We start from the raw sequence: 22,353 nt of genomic DNA on the forward strand, positions 1-22,353 counted from the left end.
ACATCCTCATGCTATTAAAATCAATGGCAAAACTCTCATTAACTTCACTGGAAACAAGAGTTAAGTCTTTGGTGGGAAAAAAATTAAGAACAGGATACAACAAACCTTGAAACACTGTTTTCTGTAAACCTAAGAATCAAGCTGCTCTCTTCATCTTTTCTATCACAGACACTTAACTACATATAAAAGAATATTTCTATTGTTTTTCCACTTTTTGTCTCCCAGGGACACTTACAATATCTAATTTCAAATTACAAGAGGCTTTACAAGTTATCATTATTTTAAATAGATATAAAACTCAAGAAAGGCGAGCTGTAGATTAGATTAACTGGAAATAAAAAATACAATGCCATTTTATCCTTTAGTTCATTTTTTAAGGCACTTTGTATGTGAAAAGCGCTATATAAGTACTATTATTTTTCAAGTCCAAGAACGCCACATCTGCAGTATGACAATAATTCAGCAGAACATATCCCATTTGATTAGTGCTACTACCAAATTCAGTTAATTGGAGAGCAAGCATGATTATCTATATACGCGTTTGGAACCAAAAGTGGGCATTAAATTGAACTAGTTTCCAACTGAATTTTGTACATTTTCACATTCAACTCATGTTAACACCAAACATGGTTCTCATTATTATTGATATTGGAATGAACACCAAATGAATAGGTAACGATTTGCCACTTATTGTCAGATGCGGCTGTGATTTGCCACCTGGTCGCTATTTGGTCCCCATGGTAGTCTTCCTTTTGTGCTGGAAGACCTCACCTTGAACATCAAGCATAGCCACAACTTTGGTGTTTCCAGCTTCACAAGAATAGATGCCACTGTCTTCTGGAAGGGCAGGTTTAATTTTTAGCTTGGCTACATTCCAGTCCTGCTCGATAATGACTCGTTGCCCATCTGCAGAAACTTCCTGATCATTTTTCTTCCATGTGGCTTGCACTGGCCTAGAGTACTGGCATATGAGCTCTGCTGTGCCATCTTCATCAACGGTAATGTCCTGCATGGGACTGACCACCTCAATAGTTGGATCTGTCAACCAACATGTCAGGAGGGACATGCATTAGTGGATCCTTATGGAAAGGGCAGCTTAGATTTTTTCAAGCACAGAGCCCGCGTGGAATGGGAAGCAAAGGAAATGAAATTACAAGCATAAGGCTGCCCAGATGTGCTACAGGTTAGCAGGTTTAGCGTTTGCTTGTGTCAGCATCAAGCAGCGTGGAAGCAAACAGGATATATTAGGATAGCTGTACCATCAGATACTTTAGACCAGTGGTTCTCAAACTTATTTGATCGGGCCCCCCTTCTTTGTGTCTGTAGTCGTTTACGTGTTCCCTCCCCCCACCCCACAAGTACATATACTGCCACCCAGCTCTGAAGGCAGAGCGGAGAGCAGCGGCTGCTGGCCGGGCGCCCAGCTCTGAAGGCAGCACTGCACAGAAGTAACGGTGGCAGCATGAAAAGCGATATTTGTCAATATCACTTTTCACAGCAGACTTAGTGTCCCATTGCCACCCTTACTTCTGCGCTGCTGCTGCCACCCCAGGTGAGGGATTGAGTGGAGGGGATGGAGAGCCCGAGCCCAGGTGGTGTGGCTCCAGCTATCAGCTCCAGGGTTCCAGCTGTCCCCTTTATTCCTGTCTCCCGGGTGTGCACGGCCCTTCTGCACGAGCCCCAGACACCCGGGGCTGACAGAGTTCTTAAATAAAATCACACACCTCACACCTCCCTTGACACATTTGCCCCATAGTTTGAGAACCGCTGGTTTAGCCTAAATAACTAAGACTTATACTAAGATTCTTGAAGGCTATTTTTCATCCGCTAGGATGCTCTCCATTGCCATCATTTCCTCCCCACAACGACACATATCACAGTAGCCCTCGTTCCACCAAGGAGCACTGCTTGTGGCTCTCTCTTGAATATGTCAGGGCTTCTCAGAATCTGTCAGGGGTGGAGATAGTGAAGTGGGATGGGTGAGCTGCCTTGAGAAGACGGTTGAGTGACTTAAACAAAAACAGAAACATCAGAGAGAACATATTCAGCAAGATTGGCGGGGGTTTAGCTGGGTCACTCCAATTAAACTGGTAAGTCTGTGCTAAATGTGGCTATATGTTCATCTGATTAAATCTGGCTAGGAATTTTCCAATGACGAACCTATAGCTTCCAACAGGCTGTGATATGATGGTGCCTTTACTATGATACTTTAGATGCCCAAAGGAAAACTGCACCAGTGATACCTAGGCCTGTCTGAAAGTTCATAGGAGCCTTTCTCTATGTGAACAAACCGTGAAAGCTACTTGAAATGAAATGTACAATTACATTAGGCATTTCAGCTTACCACTGGTCATAAAGCCTGTCAGAAACCCACAGGCAGTAAGGCAAGCATGGTGCTACAGGTGGGCAACCCTATTCTGGACCTTCCAAAATATCACGAGGAGGGCACTCCATAGAAGATAAGTGCCCAGTTTTTGACTAATCTTGTGTCTATCTGTGTTTAAAACAGACAATTACAGGCACAAATGATTGCATATAGCCATCTAACTAGTTGATTTGTAAAGTCAATCATGTAATTACAGAAGAACCTCAGAGTTATGAACACCAGAGTTACAAACACACCTCATTTGGAACTGGAAGTATGCAATCAGGGAGCAGTAGAGACCAAAAAAAAAAAAAAGGGCAAATACTGTATAGTACTGTGTTAAACATAAACTACTCAATAATTAAAGAGAAAGTTAAAAAAAATAGATCTGACAAGATAAGGAAACTGTTTCTGTGCTTGTTTCATTTAAATTAAGATGGTCAAAACCAGCATTTTTCTTCTGCATCATAAAGTTTCAAAGCTGTATGAAGTCAATGTTCAGTTGTAAACTTGAAAGAACACCCATAACGATTTGTTCAGAGTTACGAACATTTCAGTGCTACGGACAACCTCCATTCCCGAGGTGTTCGGAAGTGAGGTTCTACTGTAGATAACATTAGTACCCATGGCTCATTGAAATCTTGAACTGAGGAACCCAAGAAATCCTGCGAATGGTCCTGGTAGCTGATGGCTCCCGCTGAGAAAGGCGATACCCATGCCGCTGCTTTTGAATTTTCACGGTCTTTACTTTCTTTTAAAATACCACTGTTGAAGATTGCTGCTATCATTATAGGCCTAATACAATACAGTAAACCAAACCAAACCAAACCAAAGATTTTGCAAGCTTCAAAAGCAGGCATGGGGCATCCTCCCAGATGCTACTTTGTATTCCCCCTCCATCAGCGTATTTGCAGGCGATATTTATTGTATATATTTGACCAAAAATCAGAATGGCGATTGAAACAGCAGCCTCTCAGCAAAGCCCTTCTCCCTGGAAGCACAGCTATGCTACAAAGGACTTTGTAGGTGTGAAGTTATATAATCAATTAGGTTAAAGAACTAATGGTCATTGAAGGTCGCGACCAGAAGTAGCCCTTATCTTAAGAAGCAGAATTCATTGCAGCCTAGCTAAAATCAGCTAAACTGGACCTGTGAGAAAATGCTCCTCTCAACAATGTGTGCATTTCCCTGATGTTAATGGAAATGATATGCACGCTTTGGCATGCAAAGACAGCCCAGAGATGTCTACTGAATTCCCCCTGCTAGGCTCAGTTCTGTTCCCTAAGGGCTCTATCGTGGCTTTTAATGGCACAGCTCCCCTCATGAGCAATGCGACGGCAGGTCCTGAAGCCATTCTTGCTGCTTAGGAGTTGATGGTGTAACCGAAAATGGATGGTAGTTTCAGATTGCGATTACACGTCTCTGACTACTCCTGTTTTAGTTAAAGGACACAGCTACCCAACAAAGAGGAGGATTTTAATGGAAAGAGTAGCTAACCTTCTACGCCTCCTGGTATGTGACTCCCTCCCAATAATACAAGAAAGAAAAAAATTATTTTTGTCTGAGTACAAAAGCAAAATCACAGCTTTTCCCGAGCTCTTGAAAGGAGGTATATGTGCAGGGGATTTCTTTTTTGTAAAGTCTGGAGCTCAGCTTTATTTGCAGTTCCTGGCTCCCTTCCCCAAATCTAAAACAAACAGCAACAAAATATTCTCAGTACAGTACCAACCAGCAGGACATCGGTAACAAATGAATGGGTCCAAGTCATCATTGTGTTACTGCAATTTTATGCCTGTGTTATTCCATCCAGGCACCACGACTTGTTCTGCATTCCCATGCACAAGAGCTCGCTGGCATCGATTTTGATGGAGTTATGCTGTGTCAGCACTCCAGCCACATAGTGATGAATCAGGCCCAATATTTGCGTCTGCGTGTCTCGTGGAGCAGTAGCAAGGCGATGGTTATATGGTATTGATGTGGACAGTGGCAAAATGAGGACAGACACATGCATGGAATTAAGCCGCAGGCTGCAACTTCTATTAACATTTAAGGCGGGGGAGGGGTGTTGTCCATCCATCCCCCACACTCTCCTATACCAGGCGTTTAATTGGTTCCAGCGCAGAGGTTACAGGGCTTTCTGCCATATAACTCATAATGTGCAGTAAGCTCTCCTCAGCCTGCCCCCCAGGACTCAGCTCACTGAATCCTAGCACCCTCCCCTCCTCGACAGGGTAAAGCAGGGTGAGGATCTCAGCTTGCAAGGGCAGCAAGGTCTCTCCCTATCACATGAGCCCAAGGCCCATCACCAAAATCCCAAGTCTTTTACCTCTGGGAACTGTTCATTTTATCCTTTTAATCACACTAGAAACCAATCGCAAATTGCGACGAATAAACACCACCACTCCAGTACCTCAGCTAGGTACTAAAGGTTCCTACTTCATCCACTGTGGCTTGAACATGCTGCAAGGAAGGCAAAAAACTCCCTGGTCTTACATCCGTTGGCCTATGGGAGAAAAATTCCTTCCTGACCCCCTAAACAGGCGATCGGTTAGACCCACAGCATCTGCCAGGCCAGGTTCCCATTCCAAGTTTGAGTGGGTAGGGTGGGCTGCTGGAACGGAGCTGAAAGATGCTCCACATGGCCCCCACTCCAGGTTAAATAATGGGTGCTGAGGAATGCTGGCCAATCAGCAATCCTCTCTCCTGGCTGGCCAATGGGTGCCAGAGCCTCACGGGGGGTGGAGAGCTATCTACTGTCTATTGGCGAGTGTCTCCCTCCCTTGCTGCTGGGGCTGTCCCCCTTTCATCACTGGCCTCATCAAGTTCTCCCACCCATTAATGCGAGTGGGTGGTATTTATGGTAATATCATTCTTGTATAGTCCTGGGGAGGACACAAGACCCAGGTACCACAAGGGTAAGACTAAATCCTCACCATCTGTTTCCAGAGTTTGAATAAATCCTGACTGTGCTGCCCGGTAAAAGCCACAGGCCTGATCCTACAACCCTTACTCACTTGAGTCATCCTTATTCACAGAAATATGTCTGTTGAAACCAACAGGTCTATGTGCATGAATATGGACAACTTGCATGAGTAAATGTTGCAAGCCTGGGCCCTCTCCTAGAGTCCGCTAGTTATGAAAATATTATGCCACTGACAGAATACTAATAACACAACAGTATTTTGGAGGAATTTCGTACGGGTAACCAGACGGCAGGAGCGCTAGTATAGAGAGTAATTTGGGGGATGGACATCTGCATCTTTCTAAGCAAAATACCTTTGATTAATAATTTAGCTGAAGATATGAGGGACCCAGCTCTGAAAGTCACAATCCCCGAATCATCGGACCCCAGGTTCTTTAGGGTCAAAGTGTGGATTTTTCCATCTCGCACAGTGATTTCATTGACAGCGCTGTTCTGAAGGGGAGATCCATCGAGCCACCACTGTACATTCTGCACCCCCAGGCGCGAGAGCTCGCAGGTGAAGGTGGCCGATTCACCCGCAAAGACATCCGTGTTCTTTAAACCACAAACTATCTCTGCTTCCTCTTCTGTATAACAGAGCAAGAAAACGGGTACACCAAGGGAAAACAAAGGACACACAAATACACGTTCCTTTCGCAGAACTGATCTAAAGTACAGTTCTTAGATTCACAGATTCTGTGAACTACATTCAAATTGTCCTGCATAAATAAACTTGTCACGCTCATTCAGATAAACAATGCACTTGCCGACAAACATAGTGGATTTGTTCAGACGTACTATTTCAACATGAGGACAGTCTAAGCATTTTGTGATCCATTCATGATTTGGTGTCTTGTAGGGTGTCGTCTGCACTGATATTGCAAACTCTTTATGCCAGGGATCTTCCCTGTGATTTAAGTACTGTGTATACTTACAACGCTATAAAATAACTATAATAATAATAAACAACATGGTATTCAGTATCTTCAAAGCAGTCACTCTAAGCAAATAGTTATTTAAGCAGGTGTTGTTATACCATTTTACAGACAGTATGGTCGTTGTCTTTGAACTCCATTATATTATAAATATTGGTCCATATTCACGCTTGGTATAAAAGTGTGCAACATCACTGAAATCAAGCCAGAAATTGGTGGAGTTGCACCTACTTACACCAGGACTAAATCTGGCCTGTTGACTGAAGACCCACCTGTTTGAATTCAACCAGAAATGAGAGGTAATTTGAAATGATTTATTCTTACCTTGCACGTACACAGAGCCTGTGGTCATCTCATACCCAGTGCTACAGGTGTAGGGGCCGCAGTCCTCTACCTCCAAGTCATGAATAATTAACTCCACATTGGTGCCATTCTGACGCATCTCATACTTGGCACTGGGCTGAAGTACCAGCGCTCCTTTCCTCCACTCCACCAGGGCATCAGGTTTGGAGATCTCACACTGCAGGACAGCTGTTCCTCGTTCTTCTGCCTCTACGTTATGCAGTTCTTCTTTAAAAAGCACGGGTAGTACTGCAGGGGAGAAGTAACTACTGTAGTGAGAATGCTCAAGTGTGAATTACTGAGGTTTACTGCACCATTCCATTCATCACAGCTCCCCTTCTGGTAACCTCTCTCTGGGTAGTTGCTGGGTGTGGTTCAGAGAGATGGAAAACCGGAAATGCTATCCCACTATAGTCCTTCAAGTTGCACTATGGCCAAAGCCCCATAGACACTGGTCACTGACAAAACAATAACAGTAGATCATTGCAGCTCAGTGCAGGGCTGCTATGAATGATGGCTTTTTAAGGGGCCTCTATTTGGCCGCTACTTTCACACCCACAATTTTGTGTGCTTATAGCTGATTGTAGGCAAAGATGCAGGTGCAAATGATAGTATTTGGACATCTAACTATCTGAATTGCATGGGTAATGCAACACCCCTGGGTGGGTCATCAGTAACAGATATCCAGCACTTCTGGAGCTGTCAGCTTAAAGCCAGTAGCAAACTCATAAACCTCTAATGGCTTAGCCACTAGAGGGAAACAGAGCGTGACACCGGGTTATACAGGTACAATTAGGCACACTGGTTGCCATTTCTAAGTCAATATTTGCTAACTATTAACATACAGCAGTATGTCATATGCAGCAATATTCCCCCATTCTAAGTATAGAGAAATACTCTTATCTCAAGTTTCAGAGTAGCAGCCGTGTTAGTCTGTATCCGCAAAAAGAAGAACAGGAGTACTTGTGGCACCTTAGAGATTAACAAATTTATTAGAGCATAAGCTTTCGTGGGCTACTGTCCACTTCTTCGGCTGCATCATGCATCCGAAGAAGTGGGCTGTAGTCCACGAAAGCTTATGCTCTAATAAATTTGTTAGTCTCTAAGGTGCCACAAGTACACCTGTTACTCTTATCTCAGATAACGACACGTAGTAACGGTCAGCAAATCTCAATTTCATAAAAGCTATAGTTTATGCCTATAGTCAACAGCATCTGCAATTTTGTTCCAGCATCTGGTTGTGAGATTGAAAATGCAAGTGCAAGAATAGAAGTGGTTTTTTAAAAAGTTTGGTCCACCAGGTACAAATAAGTGTGTAGTGATACACCGTATCATTGTTATATTAAAATGCGATTCGCTGGCTGATAAACGTTAAAGCTAATTCATCAGTAAAACTTCCATTTTACCCATTTTGGAGGACAGCCAGGGCCTTTAGGACTATTTACCACAAATCAAGCCTTTTCCTACCTTTTACTAGCAGTGCCGCAGTGGTTTGTTGATCTCCTGAATCACACGTGTACTCCCCAGCATCCTGAAGTTCCACGTCATAAATAAACAGCTCAACAAAAGTCTCCTCTTGCCTGAGCTCATACTTGTCACTTGACTGCAACACCACATCTCCTTTCCTCCATTCAACCGGAGCACTCGGTTTTGTCAGCTCGCAGCGCAGTGCGGCCGTACACCCTTCCTCGACTTCCTCATTTTGGAGCCAACGTTTGAAAAGCACAGGTAGGGCTGACAGCGTGAATGAAGCAAAACAAGAGAGGAGATTGTTTTGTGAAAAAATGAACTGATAACAGCTTGAACAATAATGGAATTCCTGAAGATAATAGGCCAAATTCTGCCAGCATTTACTCCCAGTCAGGGTGTAGGAATGCAAGCAAGGCTAGAACCTGGCCTATAGTCATGTCGGAATTGTTGATAGTTCTCTGGTAGAGCAACTATTTGTTGCTAGTTGGTAATAAAGTTTTGTAAAGTAGTTTGTACTGGGGGATAATTTAATACCTTCATAAATCATTAAAAATGATGAAGGGATTCCAATGGGAAAGGGTGGGGGGCTGGTTTTACATAATATTGGTCAGGTTTCAGTTCTGTAAAAATCAGAAGCATGTCTGATTCAAATCCAGATTCAATTTATCTGAACCCCAAAAGTTTGGGTAGTGAGATCTGAACAAGTCGCTCCAGTTTTGACCATCTCTATTAGTCAAATCTCTATTAGCTAAATTTGGTTTGCAACGTTTTGTCAGTCACATTTGGGGTGATAACCAAAATAAGATCCAGAGGCATTTTGGAGTGGAGCTCTATTTATCTGAAACACAAGATAGTTTTAACCACTTTTTAAAAAAAGGAGACCAACATTGTTCAACAAACCATCTTTTCATTTACAGTACTTACAAGAGGCTAATTTTTAATGAGTAATGCTGCGATTCTAAATGTAGTCCATTTTTAAGGTAAGGTTGCTGATTGCACATACATTCAATAATCTCTACCACTGCAGATGAAGAATTACTAGAGCTGAGCAAAGATCAGAATTTCTGCCCAGTGGCAAATTCTGATATTTCAACATTTGTTTTCATCCAGAATTGGAGTGCAAAATCAAAACAGGGACTTGTGTGCAACAGAAAATTCTGAAAAAAACGGACTTGGAAATATAAAAATGTTCATTTTGACATTTTCAACCAGAATGAAATGTTTTGACATTCTGAAATCAACATGTTTTGTTTCAAGTCATGTCAGCATCAAACTGCACCTGTCTAAGGTGCCATGCTATTTGGTGCCCTCATTCTTCCTTATTGACTGGGTCTCTGGCTTGACTACAGGTCCCATGATTCACTGGGGTCTTGTGACTCATCATGCACTACATTAGAGGGGAGATCATGGGAGATGTAGTCCAGCTAGGGAGCCGAGCCCATAGGAGAGAATGGGAACACGATGCACCTAAACTACAACTCCCATGAGGCACCACAGCACATTAGGCAGATGCAGTTTAATGGTGACCCAACCTGAAATGAAATATTTAGTTTAGATTTTCCCAACAGAAAACCAAAAATTTCAGCAAATTTTTCATATGGAAAAATTCCCATTTTTCAGAAACCACATATCTCAATTACTAAAGACAAGATTGTTTTTCACCCCCAAAAATGAAATCCTTGAATGTTAGAGGAGCGATCCCAGAGCACAAACACCTGCAGACATAAAAAAATAGCATTTTATGAATGGCTTCAGAGCATGGCACTCTGGAGACACCATCTCACCTTTAACATCTAGTCTGGCAGTGGTCTTCCTGTCGACTGTATTACAGCTATACTCCCCTGAGTCCTCAGGTTTTAAATCATGGATGATCAGAGTATGTACATTCCCTTCCTTCTTGATTTCAAACTTCATACTGGACTTGATCACAGACGAAGCTTTCTTCCATTCCACTGGGATGTTAGGCTTGGATAGCTCACACTGTAGTTTTGCAGTGTCACTCTCTTGCAGTTCCTGGTTCTCGAGCAACTTTACAAATATGGCCGGAGCAACTGTAGAAAGGGGAATAAAAGCATTTTGCACACGAATAATCAGGCATGAAGATAGGAAAATCTTTAATACAGGTTATTATAAGAAATGCACAGCAGCTCAAGATTTAATTCTCAGATTTCATGTTGCCACACATAGGATCACATTTTAAAACAGCTAAATGTAAGGTCATACCTACAGAACAGGGATCTGTATCCTGGAAAGCAGCGACTCTGAAAAGGATTTAGGGATTGGTGCAACCAATACTGGAAAACTGTGTCTAGTTCCAGTGTCCATGTTTTAAAAAGTGATGTTGAAAAATTGGAGAGGGTGCAGAGAAGAACCCCCAAAATGATTCAAGGACTGGAAAAAAAACACCTTTCAACAAAAGACTTCAAGAGCTCAATCTGTTTAGGTTATCAAAAAGAAAATCGAGAGTTGACTTGATTAGAGTGTATAAATACCTTCACCGTGAGAAAATGCCTGGTGCTAAAATGCTCTTTAATGTATGCAAGAAAGGCTTCACACGAATGAATAGCTAGAAGTTAAAACCAGACAAATTCAAACTGGGAATAAGGCACAAATTTAACAGTGAGGGTGATTAACCATTGAAATAAATTGCCAAGAGAAGTGGTAGATTCTCCATCTCTTAAAGTCTTCAAATCAAGATTTACCTTTTTGGAAGGTATGTTTTAGTTCCACACAAGTTATTAGGTTCAATATAGGAGTAACTGGGTGGAATTCTCGGCCTGTGTTATACAGGAGGTCAGATCAGATGATCTAATGGTCCCTTCTGGCCTTAAAATCTACACATCTATGATTCTAACGCCTCTACTTGTTGCCTCCTGCTGGATTGCAAGAAAAGAAGCTAAAATTTTAAATTAAATAACTTTCCTAATATTGATTTTCCATATAAGCACTTGCTCTAGTTGCCGCAGTAATGTTATACTATTATGAACTGGAGAGGAGGTTTCCACAAGACAATATGTCGGTTTGGATGTGGTCCGTGCTATGAAAAAGATAGTGAACCCATGAAGTATGATAAAAGTCCCTCGCCCTTCCTATTAAAGATTGTTCCCTCCAGTACATTTTCTAGTGTCTTGTCTCATGAAGCATGGATTTGGGTGTAGAGGAAAGAGAGGAGTGAACGGGAGGAGACCATACAATGGCCCGGATTCTGATGACCTAGCATGATTTTACACCAACGTGCTGTGACATCACAATCAAACGCTATGAAACAGAAGATTTGGAGGAAAAAAAACACAAATAATAATGGATCCAATTCTTACACTTACATCAGTGTAAAACTGGCATAACTGAAATCAGAACTGCCTCCTATATTTGCACTGTGAAATGACAAAACAGAAAAACAAACACGGTGGCACATTTTGCTGACCAACCCTTAAGATTATTTTTTATTTTGTACCATTGCATGAAAGGCTTTGTACAGCCTGTAAAAGAAAGAGCGAGTAGTATCCAAAGCCATCGTAAGTGGGAGGTTTATAGAAAAGTGCTTGGTTCTGATGGTGACTGTACACAGAATTAAAAAACAACCAAACCTCTTATAGAACTGAAGCAATAATTATCTCAAAGGGGTTGTTTACTTACCTTGGACTGTTAACTGTGCCTCTGAGGTATGTTGCCCCACTCTGATACTGACAGAACCAGAGTCTTCTAGGGTCACCCGCCTCAGGGTCAAAGTGTGAAGCTTCCCTTGAACTGTGATCTCGTTCATTTCATTGGGCTGGAGTGGTACGCCACCCAGGTACCAGTGCACGTCCCGAGCTTTCTCCCGAGACACCTTGCACTTGAACACTGCATCTTCTCCTTCATTTAAGGTGACGTCCTTTAGCACCTCCACTATGCTTGCTGCTGGTTCTTTGATAAAAAAAAGTCACAACTGTTTTAAATCCATTTTCAAGCATCTTACCCCATTTTTAGACATAATTATTATATTATTATTTGTAAGGCAACTCATGCCCAAAGGATTCTGGGTACTTAAAACAATATTGTACATATAATATACAAATATTTCTAACAAGAAGATTACACATTGTAGCTAAGTAATATTAACGTGAAGCCCTAGAATCCCTAAAGGCCCTGAACCCACTAAAATCACTGGCCAAAGTCCTCTTTATTCTACTGGGCACAGGACCACGTATAGTGGGATTTCCCACTACGCTGCTGTAGAACTCTATTTTGTCATGGTGCCAGGATCATGATTTTAAACACAGTTCAGATACTTCCAACGGTATTGATCAAAAGAGAGTTCAAGTCCTACCTTTCACATATACCGCTGCTGTGGTTTTTTGGTCTCCTGTATCACAGGTGTATTCCCCAGCATCAGCTTCAGTCAGGTTATGGATTGTCAGCTCAGTCATAGGGCCATCTTGACTCATCTTGTACTTGTCACTTGGTTGCAGAACTTTCCCCGCTTTCTTCCATTGCACAGGGGCGTTGGGTTTAGAGAGCTCACAGCTCAGGGTGATGGCGCCACCCTCTTCTGCTTGCTGGCTCTGGAGTGGTTGTATAAAAAGCACTGGCAATGCTAAACCAAGATAAACAGGGAAACACGTTTACACTTCATTAGTGATTGTCTTTCTGACTTTCTGATATGAATTTTCCCCCTGCTTTTACAGCTGGTCTTCTATTTTTCATATACAGTTGTGAACATTTTGACCCTTTTCCTCACCAGAATTACACACCCACAGGCACAACGTGCTAATTCATTTCACATCACCATTCGCAGCAGTCTCTTGAAACCCTTCATAGACCGGTAGGTCTAAGTGGAGTTTACATGGAATCATGGCACCCTGTAAGACATTCCTTTAGCTCACGTTGCAAAACACGTTTTTAAAAACCCACATGGGGAACAAATGTAGACTGCTTGATTTTCAGAGGTGCTAAATCCCAACAGCTCCAGCTGAAATCAAGGATGACCTTAGCAGCATCTCACAATGCCCAGTAGCAGGAGCCCATTTTAAAATCGGAGCACTGAAGTTTGACACCTAATTCTCCATTTGGGTGCCCAAGGTGGAACTCAGATGCCTCAACTAGGGATTTGGGGGGGGGGGGTATTTGAATGCACAACGAGGAAATGGGTATCTTCCTTTAATCTGCCCAGCTTTGAAAACTAGACTCCACAAAGAAAGAACTAGAATGATTTGTATTGATTTAGAGCACAGATGGGGGTACATCTGTATGATTTAGAGATGGGCTTTCGGGTTTTGGTTTGGAACAGCACAAAGTTTGGGGGCTCAGCTCCAAAGTCTTGGTTCAGCCTGTTATTATGTCCTAGTGGCTCCACAGTGAAAGTGGAGATTCGCATGGGCGGGAAATATGGTTCTGAGTGTGTATGCCGTCTCTCTGCCTGCAGCACAACTGGATGCATGGGGACCCCACTGGACTGCAGGCAGGCAGGCTAGCATGTGGTGTGGAGTGGGGCCTGCAAGTGAAAGTGTCATGAGAAACACATGACACTTAACAGCTTTCGGCTCAGGGGGACTGGGCTCACTGGCCCAGTGTCCCTGAGCCTAGTATCATGTGGAGCACTGATACCTTTATCCTTATCCATCATTCAGGAAAATCCCAAAGGGATGTAGCCTCCTTGCAGATCGAGCGCCACCTGGATTGGTGTCTAGCTAGATCCATAAGACTGTCTGGCTGCTCTATCTCAATCACTGTCAGTCTTATCACACCACCAAAGCTTTTGGTGACCACATGATCACTGGACAGGTAGCAGCATTCCTTGGTTAACATGATTCATAATTCATTGGTCTTCCATCCCAGTAATATGACTGCTACATTTAAACTAAACTAGAAATAGCTACAAGGAGAAATAATAGCAAAATCAACAAGGAGTCCTTGTGGCACCTTAGAGACTAACAAATGTATTTGGGCATAAGCTTTCATGGGCTAAAACCCACTTTATCAGATGCATGGAGTGGAAAATACAGTAGGCAGGTATAAATACACAGCGCATGAAAAGATGGGAGTTGCCGTACCGCGTGGGGGGTCAGTGCAACTCCCATCTTTTCATGTGCTGTGTATTTATACCTGCCTACTGTATTTTCCACTCCATGCATCTGATGAAGTGGGTTCTAGCCCACGAAAGCTTATGCCCAAATTAATTTGTTAGTCTCTAAGGTGCCGCAAGGACTTCTCGTTGTTTTTGCTGATACAGACTAACACAGCTACCCCTCTGAAAGGAGAAATAATGTTTCTGTCACCTTTTACCAACAAGGATGCTGTAGTCTGCTCATCACCGGAATCACAAGTGTAGTCTCCAAAGTCTTTCAGCTGCAGGTCATGAATTAGGAGTTCCACGGTAGACCCCTTCTGTCTCATCTCATACTTGGCACTAGCTTGGAGCAAGACTGAACCCTTTCTCCATTTCACTGGGGCATTGGGTTTGGAGAGCTCAGCGTGTAGGGTGACGGTAGAGCCCTCCTCGGCTTCTTGGTTCTGGAGTTTTTGTTCAAAAAGTGCTGGAATGGCTGGGTTCCATAGACAAAAAAATAGGGTCAAGTATCATGCCATTCAGTACATCTACTCACAGTACAACTGCATTTGGATTTGCTTGGTATCACAAGCAACACTTGGATTGTGGAGTCAACATTATAGTCGTGCAAAACTGGTGAACACTTTTCACAGGGAAAATTTCCATGTGAAATTGGAAACATTTCATTTCTCTTGAACTTTGTGACTGAGTCTTTGTCGTAGCATATCTAATATTAAAGGTAAAATAATACAGGCACAATAGCAAACTATCCCGATAAGAAGGAAAAATAGGAAGAATAACAAGAAGCCAATATGCCTGTATCAGGAGTTCTATAATGATTTGAAATCATAAAAAAAAGATGAATGAGGAGTACTTGTGGCACCTTAGAGACACACAAATTTATTTGGGCATAAGCTTTCATGGGCTAAAACCCACTTCATTGGATGAAGCCCACGAAAGCTTATGCCCAAATAAATGTGTTAGTCTCTAAGGTGCACAAGTACTCCTGTTCTTTTTGCTGATACAGACTAACACGGTTACCTCTCTGAAACCTGAAATCATAAAGGAATCCTACAAAAAGTGGAAGCATGGACAAATTGCAAAGGATGAGTACAAAAGTATAGCAAAAGTATGCACAAAATCAGGAAGACTAAGGCACAAAATGAATTACAACTAACAAGGGATATAAAAGGCAATAAGAAGAGATTCTATAAATACATGAGAGGCAAGACAGACAAGAAGAAAAGTTGAAGGTCCATTACTTAGTGGGGAATGGATGACACCAAAAAGGCTGAGGTGTTTAATGCCTTTTTTGCTTCAGTCTCCATTGAAAAAGTTAATTATGACCAGATACTTAACACAAATAACATTAACAATAATGAGGAAGGAACACAAAAGTCAGAATAGGGAAAGAACAGGTTAAAGAGCTGGGACCAGAGACTTGGCCCGCAGCTGGAGTCCCAGGCACGGGGCCGGCAGCCAAGGCCAGAAGAGGAGCTGGGTGGTGCTCCCTCCCCATCCCCCATGGGGGCTGGTCCAGGCCCCAACCATGCCTCCCCCAACATTCCTCCGCACCCCCATAGTGGGGCACGCCTCACAACTTGGGAACCTCTGGCCGAACTCATGGAGGATAGATGAGGTCCCAGAGGACTGGAAAAGGCGAACATAGTACCTATCTTTTAAAAAAAGGGAACGAAGAATACACGGTCAACTAGAGACAAGCCAGCCTAACTTTGATACCTGGAAAGATACTGGAGCAAATTATTAAACAATCAATTTGTAAGCACCTAGAAGATAATAATAGAGTAATAAGTCACAGCCAACATGGATTTGTCAAGAACAAATCCTGCCAAACCAACCTAATTTCCTTCTTTGAGAGAGTTACTGGCCAAGTGAATGAGGGGAAGCAGTACACATGATATATCTTGATTTTAGTAAGGCTTTTGATATAGTTTCCGATAGCATTCTCATAAGCAAACTAGGGAAATGTGGCCCCGATGAAAGTACTATAAAGTGGATGCACAACTGGTTGAAAGACCATACTCAAAGAGTAGTTATCAATGGTTTGCTGTCAAACTGGAAGGACGTATCTAGTGAGCTCCCAAAGGGATCAGTCCTGGGTCTGGTACTATTCAATATTTTCATTAATGACATGGATAATGGAGTGGAGACTATGGTTATAAAATTTGTGGGTGACACTAAGATAATGGAGGTGATGCTGCTCTCCCTTACACCAATGTAAATCAAGAACTCCACTGAAGTCAGTAGAATTACACAGATGTAAAAACGATATGATCGCTGTTAATAGCTTTAGATATACACTGGTGCCTGGACTCTGGGACCCTCCGCCATTGCTGGGGTCCTAGAGCTTGGGCTCCAGCCCTTGCTTGAACATCTACACAGCAATTTTACAGCCCTGCAGCCCAAGTCCCACAAGCCCGAGTCAGCTGACCAGGGCCAGCTGCAGGCGTTTAATAGCTGTGTAGACCTACCCTAAATATACAGGTAGTTAAGTACTGGAATATGCTTCCAAAGGAGGTTGTGGAATCTCCATCATTGGATATATTTAAGAACAGGTTAGACCAACACTTGTCAGGGATGGTCTAGGTATACTTGGTCCTGCCTTAGTGCAGTGGTCTGGTCTGGATGACCGCTTGAGGCCCCTTCCAACCCTACATTTCTAGGATTCCATATCATAAATTTGAGTCAAAATGGTATGTGTTACTCATTCTTGGCCCAAAATCATAATAATAATATTGCAATCTGGATATGGAAAATTTCCCACTGAAATATTATTTCTACTTTAAGAAGGGGAAACATTAAGAGTTTAGATGATTGGCCTTTGTGGCACTGTAGTTTAGTGGCGTAGACAGGTGGATGAGAATCAGATTATCTGGTTTCTAATCTTAGGGCTGGTCCACACTAAGCCCCCAGTTCGAACTAAGATACGCAACTTCAGCTACGTGAATAACGTAGCTGAAGTCGAAGTATCTTAGTTCAAACTTAAAGGTACTTACCGCGGGTCCACACACGGCAGGCAGGCTCCCCCGTCGACTCCGCCTACTCCTCTCGTGGAGCAGGATTACCGGCATCAATGGCGAGCACTTCCGGGATCGATTTATCACGTCTAGACAAGACGCGATAAAACGATCCCAGAAGATCGATTCCTTGCCACCGAACCAGCGGGTAAGTATAGACGTACCCTTAGTCTATCAGTGTTTTACTTAGTGAGCACAGACAAGCCATTTAGGTCAGTTACTTCAAAAGAATTCCCTAATCTGGGGTGTCTCAATGTTTGGGGGTCCACATTAGACACCTCAGGTCTGACTTTCACTAGTGCTGATCTCCGGCATCTCCCATTGACTTCCAGTGTATAGCTAAAGCTATTCATCATTTTTTACATCTGTGTAATTCTATTGACTTCAGTGGAGCTCTTGATTTACACTGGTGTAAGAGAGAGCAGCGTCAGCACCATTATCTTACCTTGCAGGATCCTTTTTTTGGTGTATATTGACTAAGGCCAATGCAATAGAGACCTCTGAATGTCAGGACTGAGGTGACAGAATCATCACTGGGCTCAACAGAGCGTGACGGTGAAATTCTATGCCCAGTGTTATACAAGCAGTCAGACTAGATGGTCCCTTCTGGCCTTAAAATCTATGAATCTGTGAACAGGGTTGAGGCCCAGAGCTGGACTACAAGGGGGACTCAACTCAGGAATGAAGTTCATTGACAGAGATGTACTGGAGTAGTTTGCAAACATTTACTCAGAGTAAAACTAGCTCTGTAGCCAGTATCTGCTAGTCCCTCACTTTAAAAATTATGATAGTAACCAAATAAGATATGAAAGCGGATGTACATACACAGTAACAAATATCCATAACTGTTTAGTAATATTCACAGAGAGCATTCATTATGGGGCCAATACCACTGTCATATGCAACATCCAATGGAAATAAATCAGTATCTTGGACTATACATAAAAAGCATTTAACGTAACTACTAAAACCAGGGGACTAGAACCTCAGCAGATGTAAATCAAATTAGCTCCCCTGAATTCAAAGGATCAGCTGAAGATCTGGCCCAGTGCATCTGATAGCAGTAGGACTGTGCTTGTTAACTTGAACAAATATGTCATTTAAAAAATATTCAAAAACCTACCTTTGACAGTTAAAGTGGCTGTAGTTTGCTGATTTTTGTTATCACAAGTGTATTTGCCCGAATCTTCTGGCTTTAAATTATAAATCTTTAACGTATGGATTGTCCCCTCTTGCCTGATTTCATATTTGGAACTTGGAGAAATCACCTGGGAGCCCTTCCTCCACTCCACTGATACATTGGGCTGAGAGACCTCGCACTCCAGGGCAGCTGTAGCATCCTCCTCTAATTCTGTGTTCTTTAGAGTCTCCTTAAAGACTGGAAGCGGTACTGAAATTATAAATATATGGAGGATGGAATTGCAGGAGCTTGTAATTACTCTAGTCTAGTTTTCAAGATTATGCCTTTGACAGTACATTGTCAACCACTCCGCTCTGAGCCTCTTACAATGCTATGTCCCCACAATAACTGGCGTGCAAATGATGCAATGGAATGTTTAAATACTAAAAAGTGTTTTAACTTCTATGAAAGTTTTGTAAGACTATTTTTGAAGCAAAAGCCTGCATTTTGGACCTAAGCTACTTGACAGCATCTCTTAAAATATCATATTGTAATGTAGGGTTACCATCCGTCCGTATTTCCTCGGACATGTCCGGCTTTTTCGTCTTTAAATAGCCATTTGGGAGGAATTGGTAACAAGGTTAAAAGGTCCGGGATTTTTCCCCCTCCCCTCCCTCCCTCTAGGGTGACCAGATCACTGACAGGAAATATCGGGACGGGAGGGGGGGGGAGAAGGGGGGATATCGGGACGCGCGGGGGGGGCTCAGCTGAGGAACCAGGACGAGGGGGGAAGAGGGCTCGGCTCCTTACCTGGCCTGTGGCGGCCAGCGCGACATGCTGGCGCGGGGCGGGGAGCCGGCCGGGGTCCTGTCCAAGCCAATAAACTTTACATGGCCACTCGTGCGGCCCCGAGCCGCTCTCCCCCGCCGCTGCTGGGGTCCGGAGCCCCCCCTCTACCTCCCAGTGCCCCTACTCACCAGCTCCAGGAACTGGAAGCCGGCCACCACCCCCTTCCTCCAGGCTTGCCCCGCCATTACAGCAGCAAGCCTGGAAGGGAGGAGGAGTGCCACATGCATGGGGAAGAGGCGGGGCCAGGGCGGGGATTTGGGGAGGGAGCCAATGGGGGATGGAGGGGGCGGAGTCGGGGGGGGGGGGCAAGAGCCCTTCCGGGAGGGCAAAATTGCTTGTTTGTCCAGTGTCCCGACCGCACATTGGTCGGGACGCGGGACAAACAAGCAAATATCGGGACAGTCCCAATAAAATCGGGACGTCTGGTCACCCTACCTCCCTCCCTTCCATGCAGAGAACGGCGTGGCTGATTGGGCGGCTAGGCCTGATTGAGCTGCTCCCATTGGCCTCCAGCAGCTAGAGCCCTTCCCCTGCTGCCTCAACACTCTGCGGGGGAGGCGTGTTTTGCCTCCACGTGGAGGAGCCAGCATCTGACTGGCATGAGCATGGTAAGGGGAGTCTGGGGGGGGGCCTGTCAGGGGGTGGGGGTATGGAGAGGGGTCGAGGCAGGCAGGGAGCAGAGGGGGTTGGATGGGTCGGGTGTTCTGGGGGTCCTGTCAGAGGGCGGGGAGTGGTTGGATGGGGCGTGGGAGTCCCGGGGGTGTTTGGGGGTGGGGGTGTGAATATGGGATGGGGGGGTGGCGGTTATATTCTTTTGTGGTGCCCGAGCTCCAGCAATATTTGGAGCTGGGTCTCTTCCCCGGCCCTGCCTGGAGTGGGCCCCGGCCTCCACCTGCCACCCCCCCTTCGCGCGTCCCATCCCGTGGGTCCCCCCCCCGTCTCTGCCTGAAAGAAAGCAGCGCGCACCTCTCCCGTGCCTGCTTGTGCTGCCAGAGTAGCACATTCCTATGCAGAGCCCTGCTCCCAGCAACTGCTGTCTGCTGCCCCAGGGTCCTAGTGCCCCCCATCCACTAATGGCAAGGCAGGCTGCCCTTACCCTGCCCTTTCACCCTAGCCCTGAGCCTCTCCAATGCCCCAAACCCCTCATCCCCAGCCCTCATCCCCCCGCACCCTAATCCTCTGACCCAGCCCTGAGCCCCCTCCTGCATCATGAACCCCTCATCCTCAGACCCACAGCCCTCACCCCTGCACCCCCTCCTATCCCCAAACTCCCTCCCAACCCCCCTCCCCCTCCCTTTGCACCGCCCCTCCTGCCCCCAAACTCCATCCCAGAGCCTGCACCCCTCACCTCTCCTGCACACCCACCCTCTGCCCCAGCCCGGAGCCTGCACCCAGCACCCAAACTCCATCCCAGAGCCTGCACCCCTCCTGCACCCTAATCCCCAGCCCAGGACCTGCACCTCAGACCTCCTCCCCCCCATCCAACCCCCCTCCCAGAGCCTTAGGCAGGTGGGGGGGCGGGTTCTGGGCACCACCAAAATTTCTACAAACCTGCCACCCATAAGGGTCGGGACAGTCAGGGGATAGGTAGGGTCCTAGGGGGGCAGTTAGGGTGGGGGGTTCTCAGGAGGGGGCAGTCAGGGGACAAGAAGCAGGGAGGGGTTGGGGGTTCTGAGGGGGGCAGTCAGGGGGTGGGAAGTGGGAGGGAGTGGATGGGGACAGGGCGGGGGAGGGGCTAGAGCGGGGCTCCCCCCCCCAGTGTCCTCTTTTTTGATTGTGGAAATATGGTAACCCTATGTAATGAAGCATTAATCAGTATTTTGGCTGGCTCAATGTCATGGTTAATAAGTGCAGGAAGAGAATACGGTTTGAGTTTGCAAGTGCAAAGTTCTTTGCAGCTATGAAGGGGCATTCAGGGAGAGAATGGCACTAAGAAATGGAGAGAAGACGGTTCCATCAAAATCCTGATCCTAATCATCCTTGGTAATCTCATTTGATAACAGTAGTTCCATTATGGTATATGGATGACACCTTGAGAAGCTGCACTCCACCCACATCAGATTCCCACCCAGGTAATGGATCTTGTTACCTTTTACTGTGAGCTCTGCTGTAGACACACAGGGCCCCACTCTGAAAGTGATGGTGCCAGTATCCTGCTGGGTGACTTTCCTCAGTCTAAGTGTGTGAATCTTGCCTTTTTCAACAGAGATCTCATTCATTTCATTGCTCTGCAGAGCGACGTCCTGTAGCTTCCACTCCACATCCCTTGCGTGATCATGAGAAACCTGGCACTGAAACATAGCATCTTCCTCTTCAAACACCACCACGTTCTTCAGGCCACTGACTATGGTCACATCAGGCTCTACAAATGTTGCAATGTCCATTAGTGAAAGGATAAATGGCCGCACATGGACCAAAAACACAAGAGCGGCTCATCACAATTCTAGAAAACTGTTCTGTTTTATGTCGGTTCTTATAACATGTCCATCACATTGGTATCTGAGCACTTTCTAGGTGCATTAGGTAACATGGCTAACATCTTTCGCATGTGGTTCTCTCTCTCTTCCTCTCTCCAAGGATAAAATTGTGTGTGTGTCTTTTAAAATAGCGCACCATGTGCTATCATAGAATCATAGAACTGGAAGGGACCTCGAGAGGTCATCTAGTCCAGTCCCCTGCACTCAAGGAAGGACTAAGCATTATCTAGACCAGTGGTCCCCAACCTTTCAGTGTGGCGGGCGCCTGACGACTAGCCGCCAAAATGCCGCTGAGGAGCGCGGCTGCCGGACAAGCAGCTGCCGAAATGCCGCCAAGGAGCAGCGTCATCAAGAGGCGTCACCGATGAAATGCCACCAAGAAGCAGTGGCATTTCGGCAGCGATGCTTCTTGACGTTGCTGCTTCTCGGTGGCATTTTGGCGGCTGTTTGTCCAGCGGCCGCGCTTCTTGGCGGCGGGGCACTCCCTTGTCAGTAGGCAGGTGCACATAGATGCCCCAGCAGGCACCATGGTGTCCGTGGGCACTGCTTGGAGACCACTGATCTAGACCATCCCTGACAGGTGTTTGTCCAACCTGCTCTTAAAAATCCACAATGATGGAGATTCCACAACCTCCCTAGGCAATTTATTCCAGTGCTTAACCATTAGGAAGTTTTTCCTAATGTCCAGCCTAAACCGTCCTTGCTGCAATTTAAGCCCATTGCTTCTTGTCCTATCCTCCGAGGTTAAGAAGAACAATTTTTCTCCC

General features: G+C 44.9%; 1 protein-coding gene across 3 annotated transcripts in view; it reads right to left on the bottom strand.

Annotated features, from left to right (window-relative positions):
* Positions 1-22,353, bottom strand: part of OBSCN (obscurin, cytoskeletal calmodulin and titin-interacting RhoGEF) — a 308,809-nt gene that overhangs the window by 115,512 nt on the left and 170,944 nt on the right. The window contains exons 69-78 of one of the 3 annotated variants that reach the window (XM_054016659.1): positions 21,199-21,471; positions 18,264-18,530; positions 14,332-14,598; positions 12,384-12,650; positions 11,711-11,980; positions 9,859-10,125; positions 8,072-8,338; positions 6,587-6,853; positions 5,642-5,914; positions 772-1,038 (exon numbers count right to left, since the gene is read on the bottom strand). In XM_054016659.1, the coding sequence (XP_053872634.1) occupies positions 772-1,038; positions 5,642-5,914; positions 6,587-6,853; positions 8,072-8,338; positions 9,859-10,125; positions 11,711-11,980; positions 12,384-12,650; positions 14,332-14,598; positions 18,264-18,530; positions 21,199-21,471 (2,685 nt within the window). The remainder of the gene's footprint in view (positions 1-771; positions 1,039-5,641; positions 5,915-6,586; positions 6,854-8,071; positions 8,339-9,858; positions 10,126-11,710; positions 11,981-12,383; positions 12,651-14,331; positions 14,599-18,263; positions 18,531-21,198; positions 21,472-22,353) is intronic. The other 2 variants (XM_054016661.1, XM_054016662.1) reach the window with 2 other exon arrangements.

This window comes from Malaclemys terrapin, chromosome 2, assembly GCF_027887155.1.
Source record: "Malaclemys terrapin pileata isolate rMalTer1 chromosome 2, rMalTer1.hap1, whole genome shotgun sequence".
Classification (NCBI taxonomy): Eukaryota; Metazoa; Chordata; order Testudines; family Emydidae; genus Malaclemys; species Malaclemys terrapin.